General features: G+C 43.7%; 1 protein-coding gene across 1 annotated transcript; it reads left to right on the top strand.

Moving 5' to 3' along the window:
- The first annotated feature begins 9,580 nt into the window (after positions 1 to 9,580).
- On the top strand, positions 9,581 to 13,375 carry LOC132107563 (inner ear-specific collagen-like). Its single transcript, XM_059513678.1, has 5 exons — positions 9,581 to 9,624; positions 10,708 to 11,114; positions 12,002 to 12,091; positions 12,197 to 12,268; positions 12,350 to 13,375. Exons 1-5 carry the CDS (start codon positions 9,581 to 9,583, stop codon positions 13,231 to 13,233), a joined length of 1,497 nt encoding a protein of 498 aa, XP_059369661.1. The 3' UTR covers positions 13,234 to 13,375.

Here is a 13,375-nt window from a genome sequence, read left to right as displayed (position 1 = left end):
CGCCATCAATTCGTAGCAGTGAATGAAGATGTATCATATCGATCACAAGTGCAGTATGGAGTACCTCAAGGCTCAGTACTAGGGCCGCTACTTTTCACGCTTTGCATGTTACCCTTGATGATATCATCAGGAAACATGGTGTTAGCTTTCACTGTTATGCTGATGATACTCAGCTCTATATTTCTTCGCAGCCCGGTGAAACACACCAATTTGAAAAACTAATGGATTGCATAGTCGATATAAAAAACTGGATGACGAGTAATTTCTTACTGCTAAATTCTGAAAAAACAGAGGTGTTAATTATAGGACCTAAAAACTCTGCTTGTAATAACCTAGAACACTGTCTAAGACTTGATGGTTGCTCTGTCAATTCTTCATCATCAGTTAGGAACCTAGGTGTGCTATTTGATCGCAATCTTTCCTTAGAAAGCCACGTTTCTAGCATTTGTAAAACTGCATTTTTACATCTCAAAAATATATCTAAATTACGGCCTATGCTCTCAATGTCAAATGCAGAAATGTTAATCCATGCATTTATGACCTCAAGGTTAGATTATTGTAATGCTTTATTGGGTGGTTGTTCTGCACGCTTAGTAAACAAACTACAGCTAGTCCAAAATGCAGCAGCAAGAGTTCTTACTAGAACCAGGAAGTATGACCATATTAGCCCGGTCCTGTCAACACTGCACTGGCTCCCTATCAAACATTGTATAGATTTTAAAATATTGCTTATTACTTATAAAGCCCTGAATGGTTTAGCACCTCAGTATTTGAGTGAGCTCCTTTTACATTATAATCCTCTACGTCCGCTACGTTCTCAAAACTCAGGCAATTTGATAATACCTAGAATATCAAAATCAACTGCAGGCGGCAGATCCTTTTCCTATTTGGCGCCTAAACTCTGGAATAACCTACCTAACATTGTTCGGGAGGCAGACACACTCTTGCAGTTTAAATCTAGATTAAAGACCCATCTTTAACCTGGCTTACACATAACATACTAATATGCTTTTAATATCCAAATCCTTTTTTTAGGCTGCATTAATTAGGTAAACCGGAACCGGAAACACTTCCCATAACACCCGATGTTCTTGCTACATCATTAGAAGAATGGCATCTATGCTAATATTTGTCTGTTTCTCTCTTATTCCGAGGTCAACGCGGCCACCAGATCCAGTCTGTATCCAGATCAGAGGGTCACTGCAGTCACCCGGATCCAGTACGTATCCAGATGGAGTTTTGGTTCCTTGCCGCTGTCGCCTCTGGCTTGTTTAGTTGGGGTCACTTCAGTGTCTACTCATCCTCACAAGGATTCATGGAGTGAACACACACTTCCATCTAGTGGAGAAATATGAAGCATTGCACAGAAACTCTGAATAGCGTTGCTACACTTGCTTAAGTGTGATTTTAATATTTATAGTAGGTTTTCATGATTTTCATGAGGCCAAAACGTCTTTCTTAGGAGGTTTGGAAGTGTTGTGTGTCCTTGTGACTATTAACAGAAACAGTGAATTTAGTCAAATACACAGGAGGTAGATTGTGGAAGGTCTTTAAAACAAGTATGAGTATCTTATAAATGATTCTAAGTGGAACTGGCAACCGTTCACCTGTTCCCCACAGTGCTAGTAGAAATGGCAGAGAGTCTGGGGAAAGTGAGAAAGAGGGAAAGAGAAGCACGAGCAGGTGAATAGAGTGCACAGTGTTTTGCGGGCTTGGGTCAGGTTTCTGGGTCAGTTCTGGTAATGGTTCAGTCTGGGTGACTGTAACTGTGAAGCACTGGGCCAGAACCGTAGTACACCCCCCTGCTCTACTCTAAACTCCACGAGCGGAAGACATCCAGACACATATCTGCTGTGTTTGAGCTCGATCTGAGGGACACGGCTGAAGACACGGACACGAGACGAGCCTGCTGTCTGGTAAACACACTTACTGATGCTTTTCATTGACTTGATCTCTCAGCTGCACTGGACTAAAACTAAATAAGGTAATCTTTCCTGGATGTACTGGCAGTTCATCTGTATGCATAATATTTGTGTCCCTGCAGCACAAAAGCAGTCTTAAGTCTCTGGGGTGTATTTGTAGCAGTAGACAACAAAACGTTGTATGAGTCAAAATTATACATTTCTCTTTTATGACAAAAATCATTAGGATATTAAGTAAAGATGATGTTCATGAAGATATTTAGTAAATCTCCTACCGTAAATATATCATAACTTAATTTTTGATCAGTAATATGCATTGCTAAGGACTTCATTTGAACAACTGTAAAGGTGATTTTCTCAATATTTAGATTTTTTTGCTCAGATTCCAGATTTTCAAATAGTTATATCTCAGACAAATATTGTCCTCTTATACATCAATGGAGAGATGATTTATTCAGTCATTTATTATCTAAATTTTTATAAAATAACCCTGATGATTAGTGTTTTACTCCAGGAATACATGCAGTTTACATCTGCTTTAGTAAATCTAGGTTCATTTCTAAATTATTTTAATAACCTTTTGCAAAATTTCAAAAATGTAAATGTTTTCTGAATTAAGGAGATTGCAAATACCATTTTCCAAGAGCTTTTGCCAAAACGTAATTTGCATGGTTTGGGGTGTTTTATGTACACACATTTCATCATGTATTTTAACCAAATCATTCTAAAATCTTTTTTTATATATTTTGATCGATAAAGTACTTTTCCATTAAAGTTATTAAACATTTGTAAACATGCTTTTATAATTGTTCATTTATACATGATTTAATGACTTTATATTCAGTGAAACAGTACATGCAATATTTTTTTTAAAGGAAAAACGGTGAGCAGTTATAGCACAAATGTTTTTTCTATTTTCCCTTGCTTTTTACACAACCATCATTTTCTATAACCCTGTGAATCAAAAAGCCTTCAAGTCTATCTTGGGAATTTGAAGGGGAAAAAAAGCAAAAGGTGAATAGTCCAAAAGCCTCTCTATTCCTGACAAGGTCACAGTGCTCTCCATTAAAGGCTTACCAGCAGAGCACAGCCTCAGCCGTTACCAGAGACTCCTCCAGCTCAGGTGACACTCCAGCCCCATGCTCCTCAAATCCCCTCAAACAGGAGCAAACATGCTTAGATGCGATGCATTCATGACATGATGCATTGATAAAATGAATGCTCGTCTCTTCATTTGCAATTTTAAACCTCTCGATCTGAGGACCATTATAACTCAAGAGCATCTATTTCTGCTCGCTCTGTTGCTCCTGAGTGTGGAGTAGTGCACCAGGGGCCCTGGGGCTGTATTGTGATACCGGCTCCGTGTCCTATGGTTTACCCTGTCTCGCTCCCACAAGGCTCTTCGGGAACGGGGCAGGAGTAAAGTGAGCACTATAGCTGGGTTTGTCTTGAATAGTGGAGTGACACCAGCAGGTCAAGGTGGAGTATGACCCTCCTAAAGCAGCCCTTCCTCTCATGTTTCAGACGGCCTTGCTGTGCTCCGCAAACCTCAGTCTATAGCCTATGCTCCAGTCTGAAACATTAGACAGACTGAATTTTCTTTATGCTTTTTCCAGCTTCATTGATTCCAGAGGTTCTTGGGTGGGATGAGAGAGAGAGGTGTACAGCAGCTTTTGCTCTCTTTCTTTACAATAAATGACACTAGCATTGACACAAATTGTTTAAAAGTGATGATAAGTCATTTATAATGTTACTAAAGACTTCTATCTCAGATAAATGCTGTTTTTCTGAACTTTCTATTCATCAAAGAAACCTGAAAAAATTCTACTCAGCTGTTTCCAACATTATCATAATAATAATAAAGGTTTTTTGAGCAGGAAATCAGGATATTATTCTGATTTCTGAAGATCATGTGACACTGAAGACTGGAGTGATGATGCTGAAAATACAGCTTTGATCACAGAAATACATTACATTTTAATATATATTCAAATAGAAAACAGTAAATAAATATGTAAATATATTTTAAATAATATTTCAAAATTTTTCCTGTATTTTGAATCAAATAAATGCACGCTTGGTGAGCAGAAGAGACTTCTTAAAAGAACATTACAAATCTTGCTGTTAAAATCTTTTGGCTGGAAGTTTACTTTATTTGGGGCCATTGTATTTAAGGTTAGTGTCAGTTCACACAGAATGCATTTTTGTGTTCCACTATGCTGCTTTCTAACACTTTTTCCAGAGTACACAACATGCACTATACTGACATCTGTACTCTTTAAGACACTAAGTTTTAAGAAGCCGTCTCTGTGAACGACCCCTAACACACACTCACACAGAACTAAGCCAGTCGCTGGCTGCCAGTAGCCTTCATTTTACCTCAAAAGCAGCTTCATTAGATAAACCATTTCCCTCCAGAAAACAGTTAAGGCTGAAGTGAGCTCCTGAGATTATCGCTGCTCTTTTGGACAAAAGCTTTTTTGGAGTGACACCAAACAGATTGGATTGAGACTCTGATTTCCTGACTGAGGCTGTTACAGTCAACTGGTTTCAGTGAATGCTCTAGAATCCAGCATCACTATGTCAGATTCAGAGAGGAAAATTACCTACCCGCACTATGGTTGTACACAACTGATAATTAAATGATAACGTGCTCTTTAACAGACATCTAAAAAGCCGTACTGTACTATGAATCATGTACTACAAATGTACCATTAAATTATCCCATGAAACTCATACTGTATAAGTGACCTGAAGGCATATATGATGGTGAAAACAAACTTGAATGTTGTTTATTGCACATTTATGAGAGTTGATAAATTAATTGTTTTATTTTCATTTCCAAGGTTAGTTTTTGTGTAATTTGTGTTCAAGTCATTTTAAAAGGTAAAACAAAAGGGATCCAAACAACTTTGATATTGAAAAGACATTAAACTGATATCAAAATTGACCTTAAAAACAGGTCAAATATGCAAATAAACCTGACATCAAAAACTTATGACATTAATTTGATGTAAACTAAAAGTCAAACATGGCCTACACATACATTAAACCAATTTCAGAGTCAGATTAACTTCCCCTTTTTTACCCAATTACCACTGAAAGAAATTACTGTCCAAACTGAATTTAAAATGATGTTACAGCATCTTGATCAAGTCTTGACTAATATTTGACATCAAATTGATTTCAAGGTGCCCACAGGGCTGTAGCGGTGTAATAAATGTTTTCTGAAGTGATACAATCACTTTATGTGATGCATAGACTGTATACATAAATTGATACATTTTTAATGTGTTGATTTATCAGAGACAAAATCAAATATGGTGACAAACCAGTAACATCAAACTTCATTGGTTCTTGCACGTCACCTGAGTTCACATCATGACACAAGCACCAATGGCATTTAATGTTAGTTAACATATCGCCATATCTTTATCTTGAATGTTTATTTAGAATGCAATTTAATGCTCTCCCCCATTTTGGAAAAAAGTTGCCAGCCAACACCAGCATTTTTGTTGATTTTCACTAAAATTTCATGGCCCCCGGAATATTTTGTTGTATGAATATCTGAACATGCAATACACCAAAATAAAGAGTAAATCCTCTAATTTTAAACAACAACAAAAATCAGTTCTTCTTCAGGAACTCGAGCTGCGTCGAGAACGAATGGGGAACGCGTCCAGCGTGACGTCTCTGAATAATGTGTATAATCAGTCCAATGGAAGGGCTAGACGTCATAGGCAGTTGACGTCAGAGACCAGGAAGCATAAAAGCATGAGTGGCGAAGCCGGTAATCAGCCTTGTGTCACGATCGGTGCTACAGAACACACAGGAGAGGGAACCAATTGCAGGTAAGGTGTTTATTTAGGGATAATCCAAAAGGGGTAAACAGTCCAGGCAGGGGTCGAAACCAAAACATCCATCCAAACATAAACAGAACAAGAACAAGAACAAGAACAAAAACAAGAACAAGAAGACAAGGCACGGGCAAGACAGATTGACGGACATGAATTCACAACGACTCCGTGACACATACTAAGACGGGTTATATACACAAGGAGAGACAAATGCTAATGGGAAACTGACAGGGTGTGATGATAGGTAATTAGTGACAGCTGGGTGCAATAATTAAGCAGGGACGTGAGGAATGTGATTAATGAAGTGAAATACACCGTGGGAAAAGAGGACATCTAGTGGACACCCAGGGAACACAACCCAGACGCTGTGACAGTACCCCCCCCCCCCCCCCTCTACGGAGCGGCTCCCAGACGCTCCACGACAAGACACAACACAGAGACAAGGAGGGAGGCGGACAGGTGGAGGCTCAGGGGGAGGGACGGAGGGCCAGACAGGAAACATAGGAAACAGACACCAGAAGTGTAAACACAAAACAGGGAGACCAGGAGGGAGGAGGACCGGAGGAGGTCCAGGGGGAGGGACAGAGGGCCAGGCTAACAGAGGGGAACCGACAGAAAACACAACAGAAAATGAAAAACCTAAGTCCATGAAGGACTTCACGTGGCGCCCACCAGGGCGGAACAGAAGACCACCACAACCGTGTGGTCAGGGCGGAAGCCCCCCAGGGCGGAGCAGAAGACCACCACACCCCTGTGGTCAAGGCGGAAGGCCTCCAGGGCGGGGCAGACGACCACCACAACCCTGTGGTCAAGGCGGAAGCCCCCCAGGGCGGAGCAGAAGACCACCACACCCCTGTGGTCAAGGCGGAAGCCCCCCAGGGCGGAGCAGAAGACCACCACAACCTTGTGGTCGAGGCCAGAGTTCCCCAGGGCGGAGCAGAAGCCCACCACTTCCGTGCGGCCGGATCAACGGGAGGACGAGACTCTGGTAATTCCATGGTGTCTCTACTGGACTCCAGAAGATCTGTGCTGACCTGGCTCTGCTCATGAAGATTATTGGTGACTTGCATCTGTTCATGAAGGTCCCCGGTGACTTGACTCAGTCCTTGAAGATCACCGGTAACTTGACTTGACTCTGGAGGATCATCGGTGACTAGCCCTGACTCTGGAGGATCAGCGGTGACTAGCCCTGACTCTGGAGGATCAGCGGTGACTAGCCCTGACTCTGGAGGATCAGCAGTGATTAGCCCTGACTCAGGAGGATCAGCAGTGACTAGCCATGACTCTGGAGAGTTCACTGGCACCTGACTCGACTCTGGAGAGTTCACTGGCACCTGACTCGACTCTGGAGAGTTCACTGGCACCTGACTCGACTCTGGAGAGTACACTGGCACCTGACTCGACTCTGGAGAGTACACTGGCACCTGACTCGACTCTGGAGAGTTCACTGGCACCTGACTCGACTCTGGAGGGTTCACTGGCACCTGACTCGACTCTGGAGGGTTCACTGGCACCTGAATCGACTCTGGAGGGTCAACTGGCACCTGACTCGACTCTGGAGGGTCAACTGGCACCTGACTCGACTCTGGAGGGTTCACTGGCACCTGACTCGACTCTGGAGGGTCAACTGGCACCTGACTCGACTCTGGAGGGTCAACTGGCACCTGACTCGACTCTGGAGGGTCAACTGGAACCTGACTCGACTCTGGAGGGTCAACTGGAACCTGACTCGCCTCCGGAGGGTCAGCTGAGACTCTCATCCTGTGCAGCGGCGCTGGGCAAGCAGCCATCTTGGGCCATGACTCTGGACAGGCGGCCATCTTGTACTGTGGTGCTGGGCTGGCGGCCATCTGGGGTTGTGGCGCTGAACCGGTGGCCAATGTGGGCATTGGCGCTGGGCTGGCGGCCATCTTGTACTGTGGCGCTGGACCGGTGGCCAATTTGGGCATTGGCGCTGGGTTAGCGGCCATCTTGTGCTGTGGCGCTGGACTGACGGCCATCTTGTGCTGTGGCGCTGGACTGACGGCCATCTTGGGCTGTGGCGCTGGAACGGTGGCCAATTTGGGCATTGACGCTGGGTTAGCGGCCATCTTGTGCTGTGGCGCTTGGCTGGTAGCCATCCTGGGCAGTGGTGCTGGACTGACGGCCATCTTGGGTTGTGGCGCTTGGCTGGTAGCCATCCTGGGCAGTGGTCCTCTGAGGAGGCACAACTCTTAGCTTCTGGTCTCTCAACCGAGGTTGTAAGACCGTTCTCCAATCCAGAGCTCCCTCAATGAGGAAACTGTGTGCCTTGAAGTGGAAGCTTTTCACTTCTTGGTGCGGAGACCGCCAGCTCGACCCAGTTAACTGCCCGGATGGTAGAGTGCTGGAGTTCCTGCAGGCTCTCCGCAGGGTTGACCCACTCCACCCTGAAGGTCTACGTGGCAGCCAATGTGGCCTACCGCACCCCTCTCGGTGGTCAGTCAGTGGGCAGAAACCCTCTGGTTACATGTTTCCTCCATGGTGCGCTGAGGCTGAGGCCTCCGGCCAGAAGAAGCTTATGCTAAGCGGTGATCAGGATGCTATCCTAAGCCTCGAGTCCTCTAATCTCCCCTTTCCTGGGGGTCAAGACTCACTCCTTCTGAAGTTTGGCCATTGGACGGGTTGTCCCCGATTTCTGTCCGGCTCCTTCTCCTTCTCTTGCTTTAGCTGTGCTCTTCCACACTAGGCAGAGATTTGAAAGTCTGGTGACGTGGGCATTCTCGTTCCCCATTCGTTACGACGTTCGACGCAGCTCGAGTTCCTGAAGAGGAACGTCTAAGGTTACGTATGTAAACCTGGTTCCTCGAAGGAACAAGACGCTGCGTCGCGGTGCCACACTTCCGGCATCTCTGGCCGGCGCTTGCTTCATCCTATGAGGCTGATTACCAGCTTCGCCACTCATGCTTTTATGCTTCCTGGTCTCTGACGTCACCCGCCTATGATGTCTCGCCCTTCCATTGGACTGATTATACACATTATTCAGAGACGTCACGCCGGACGCGTTCCCCATTCATTCTCGACGCAGCGTCTCATTCCTTCGAGGAACCAGGGCTACGTACGTAACCTTAGACATTTTATTCTAGCTTCAATCATTCTTTTTTAATCAACACTTAGGTGGGTTTCATAAAAAATACTACATTTTAAGCTGAGAAAATCACTTTTTATCAAATACTACATCTGGATCATATTAGGGATGGGTACCGAAACCCGGTATTAAAATGGCCCCCGGGGCTAAATTATGAAAGACCGTAGTATCAGTAAGATCTGACGGTATCAGTTCTGCTTTCGGTACTGGAGGGGAAAAAATTAATGTACTATGTATTTTTGCTTAATAATGTTATCGTGCACATTTTATCTCACCAAACATTTCTAATGTGCGATCATATTAAGACGTTTGTCTGTGAGATCTGCGAGATCTCTCATGCGCACCGCAGAGGCTGTCTGTCAGTCACACACACACACCACAACGAGCGCGGCGCACGCACAGACATAACAGTATGAAAACTCCCGCTTAATAATAAAGAGTGACAATGGCGAAGAGATTTGCTTAATAATGTTATCATGCACATTTTATCTTACCAAACATTTCTAATTTGCGATATTATTAAGACGTTTGTCTGTGAAATCTGCGAGATCTCTCATGTGGACCGCGGAGGCTGTCTGACAGTCACACAAACACACAACAAGAACGAGCGCAGCGCACACACATGCTTAAGGGGTCGTTCACATATCGCGTCTTTTGCGCGCTCAAGTTCGTTATTTCAAATGTAGATGCGCGGTATGCAGGCTCATAATGGAAGCGACGTGGTCGCAACACGCACACGGTGCGACGAGCTCGTTTTTTCCAGGCGCGTCCATACCGCATCGAGTTAAAAACATCTCAACTTTTCAGAATGCCGCAAGCGCACCGCAGGTCATGTAGCTTCCTCACCTTTTCCGTAACAATGTTGAAAGCTCAGCCAAGATGAAGGAACAGCTGTATGTGGATTTTTAAATTAATTTAGTAGCAGTGCTACTGCAAGCAGTTTTTAGTGCTGCAAATCCATTTATCCATTGCTGAAATTTCCGCGTCTTCATGGAGAGAGCAGGTCATGGTTGCTTAGCAAGTGCCCGAAGGCTTTGGGGGAAAAATATCAGAAAGCGTTTTCCACGCGTTTTAAGATGCGATATGTACGGCCCCTTACAGTATGAAAACTCCTGCTTAATACAAAGAGTGACGATGGCGGAGACAGCAAAACGTTCCAAAGTGTGTTTATACTTCACTAGAGTTGATGCAGACAACGCTGGTTGTCATCAGTGCAACAAATTTTTTGCATGTAAGGGCGGAAACACAAGCAATCTGTCAAAGCATCTTTCAAAAGTGCATTATGTGCAGACAGAGAAATGCAAAGTTTTCGACTGCCTAACACAACACAAAGTACCGATAAGAATACCGTTAATATCGGTATCGGTAAGAGTAGTAATACCGTTAAAACCTTAACGATACCCATCCCTAGTTCATATTCAGTACAATGATCAAAGCAAAGATGCAGTAGATGGCTTGCAGAGTCCTTTACCTCTTCCTGGATCCACATTTGACTCAGTAGAATCAGGCAGTTCTCATTTTTATGGGGTTAGTGTTGATGATCCCATTATTTTTCATGATCACTCATTTCTGTTTCTTCCTCGGAACATTCTAGACTCATTCAGGAGATATAATGGATGCATAATAGCATCCCAGAGTGTATAACTGAGAATATAAAATTCCATGTTTGGCGGGGAAAAAATTAAATGTGACTGACATTGATTAATTGCAGTTAAACAACAATCCTTCTTTCACCACCTCTTATACATTAAGGTTGAACAAATTACAAGGTGATGTTTGGTCCAGCCAAGCCTCTAAAATCTTATTCACTCTTTCCCTACAGACAGAAAATGGGGATGATCTTTGAACACGCTCTCTTCATAACTGTGATAGGACTGACCTTTATAACCCTGTGTGACACCTTCAAGCCCACTCAGAGGCCAAAGTACCAGTACACCAAGAAACCCCCTCGAGAGCTGTTCCAAACCACTGTTTATGTAGGCAAGCCTACGGTCACCGCACGGATTGTTGACTTCACCAGAACAAGAGATCGCTTCCCTGCACATGTCACAGAGAGCACTACAGTTCCTGCTGACAGCTATATAGACTACCCTACAGACACCACCGCATCTCCCACCACGGCCAAAGACAATTACACACTAGACTACAATGAATGCTACTTCAACGTCTGTGAGTGCTGCCCTCCAGAGAAAGGCCCACAAGGCTTCAAAGGAGATATAGGACTGCAAGGTCAGCCGAGTGAAGTAATACGTTCTGTATGTTATTATAATAAATCAGGGCCAGATTTACTAAACGGGGAATTACTAAATTAGTGTGAGACTGATTGGAGTTGAAGTTTCTGTGGGTGATCTACTGATACATGCCACCAGCTCTTGTCAAGTCACCTTTATTTATATAGTGCTTTTAACAATACAGATTGTGTCAAAGCAAATTTACAGTATTGAACAGGAAAATTGTGTGTAATAATTTGAAAGGACAACAGTAAACACTAGTTTAAGTCAGTTAATGTCTGCTCATCATTGAATCAGTGATGTTTCAGTGAGCTCATATCCATATTGACCAAAGCAAACTACAAAGAACATTGCAAATTAGTGTGGGGTCGCAAAACAAGCAGAGATGATGATAATCGGATGCTTGTAATCAAGATAAAAGACATTAAAAGATCTCAGCAGAGGAGGATTAAACAACTACACAAACAGAATTACCATATTCACTTATTACTAACCAGATGACTTTCTGTAAGAAATTTAAACAAGTTTTTTATTAAGAAATAACAGGAGTTTAAATCCAATGTTTGTTTCATTTGAAGTCACCGTCATGGTTATTAGTGTTTCCATTTATTGGGCTTTGCTGGTTGTTATTGATGGTTCGTTTATCAATTATGTTGTTATCTGGGTATTCTATAAGGTCAGCCACAAAAGTAACTGTGCTCATGCCTTTCCATCGCTAATGTTTCACTCCATGTCTTTAGTAAATCCAGACAGTAAACTTTTAATTATAAAACAGGGTTTGCTTTGGTACAGATTGTTGATAAATCTGGCCCTTAGAGTGTCATTTACTGTAGGTATGTTGGGGAAAACCTGTTTTCTGTCATGTTGTTTAATGCCATATTGTAGGCCCACCTGGAGAAAAAGGAGCACCTGGACCCAAAGGTATACCTGGCCCAATAGGGTCAAAGGGCTTTTCAGGATCCAAAGGGGATAAAGGTACATACTTGAGCAGGAGATTATATATGGACATTATCCTGGTTATTTTTAAATGTAACCTTTTTGTTAACATGCATGTTTGAGATTTCCTATTGTTTTCAACAGGAGAGAAAGGTGATCAAGGAAACATAGGACTGACTGGATCTCCAGGCATCCAGGGAAAGGCTGGAATGAAAGGTGAACACAGTTAACCATTAGGTCCCTGCCAATTTTATACCCAACAAAGATGAATAAATGCAGTATATTTGTACTAAACAGGTGAGATGGGTATTAAAGGTGAGAAGGGTGCAACTGGACTGCAAGGATTCAAAGGTTCGAAAGGAGAAAAAGGAGATCCAAATTTGAATGTGTCAAAGGGTGACCAGGGAGAGCCAGGCAAAGATGGACCACCGGGAACCCAAGGCATGACTGGTGATAAGGGTGAAAAGGGTGATAGAGGAGAGTGTGGTTTACTTGGAGAGGGGGGCCAGAAAGGTGAGCCAGGTGATCCTGGACCTCCAGGTGTGCGTGGAGACCCTGGTCCATCTGGGCAACACGGCATGCACGGGACTCCAGGAATCGCCGGAGAACGCGGGGAACCAGGAGTTCCCGGAGCAAAGGGTGATCCAGGAGCACGGGGACCAGCAGGAGTCAAAGGTATGCGAGGTCTGAGAGGAATGAAGGGTGACCGCGGCCCCCAAGGGAAACATGGAGACCGAGGCCTACAGGGAATGAAGGGCTCAATGGGTCAAAGTGGATCGAGAGTACGGTCTGCTTTCAGCGTCGGCTTATATCCAAGCAAGTCTTTTCCCCAGTCGGGATTTCCGGTTCACTTTGACAAGGTCTTCTACAATGAAGAAAACCATTACGACATAGTCACAAGCAAGTTCAACTGCACCTACTCAGGAGTTTATGTGTTCTCCTACCAGATCACGGTAAGAAACAAGCCCCTGCGTGCTTCTCTGGTGGTGAATGGAGTGCGTAAGGTACGCTCAAGAGACACCCTACAGGGTCAAGACATTGACCAGGCATCCAATCTAGTGATCCTGAAGCTGGATGTAGGAGACCAGGTGTGGGTAGAGACGCTGAGAGACTGGAACGGTGTCTACTCCAGCAGCGAGGATGACAGCACCTTCTCTGGGTTCTTGCTCTATCCTGACTAACACCTTCTTCGTGGCTAGATCTTGAACTGAACTTTACATGATATGGACATGAGATAAATGTATGACCAATTACAGTAGATGTAGTGTTTTTATCATAGAGAGATAGAGGTCTACTGTTTAAACAAGTATTAAAACGAGTATC

This window comes from Carassius carassius, chromosome 28 (genome assembly GCF_963082965.1).
Source record: "Carassius carassius chromosome 28, fCarCar2.1, whole genome shotgun sequence".
Classification (NCBI taxonomy): Eukaryota; Metazoa; Chordata; class Actinopteri; order Cypriniformes; family Cyprinidae; genus Carassius; species Carassius carassius.
The sequence above is the reverse complement of the archived record's forward strand: the minus strand, read 5'-3'. Positions and strand labels throughout refer to the sequence as shown.

Bases quoted from the DNA above. Each gene is read 5' to 3' on its own strand.
- LOC132107563 (XM_059513678.1), top strand. From the start codon at position 9,581: ATGCAGGCTCATAATGGAAGCGACGTGGTCGCAACACGCACACG. The intron at 9,625-10,707 runs GTGCGACGAGCT...CTTTCCCTACAG, and splicing joins GTGGTCGCAACACGCACACG to ACAGAAAATGGGGATGATCT. The intron at 12,092-12,196 runs GTACATACTTGA...TGTTTTCAACAG, and splicing joins AGGATCCAAAGGGGATAAAG to GAGAGAAAGGTGATCAAGGA.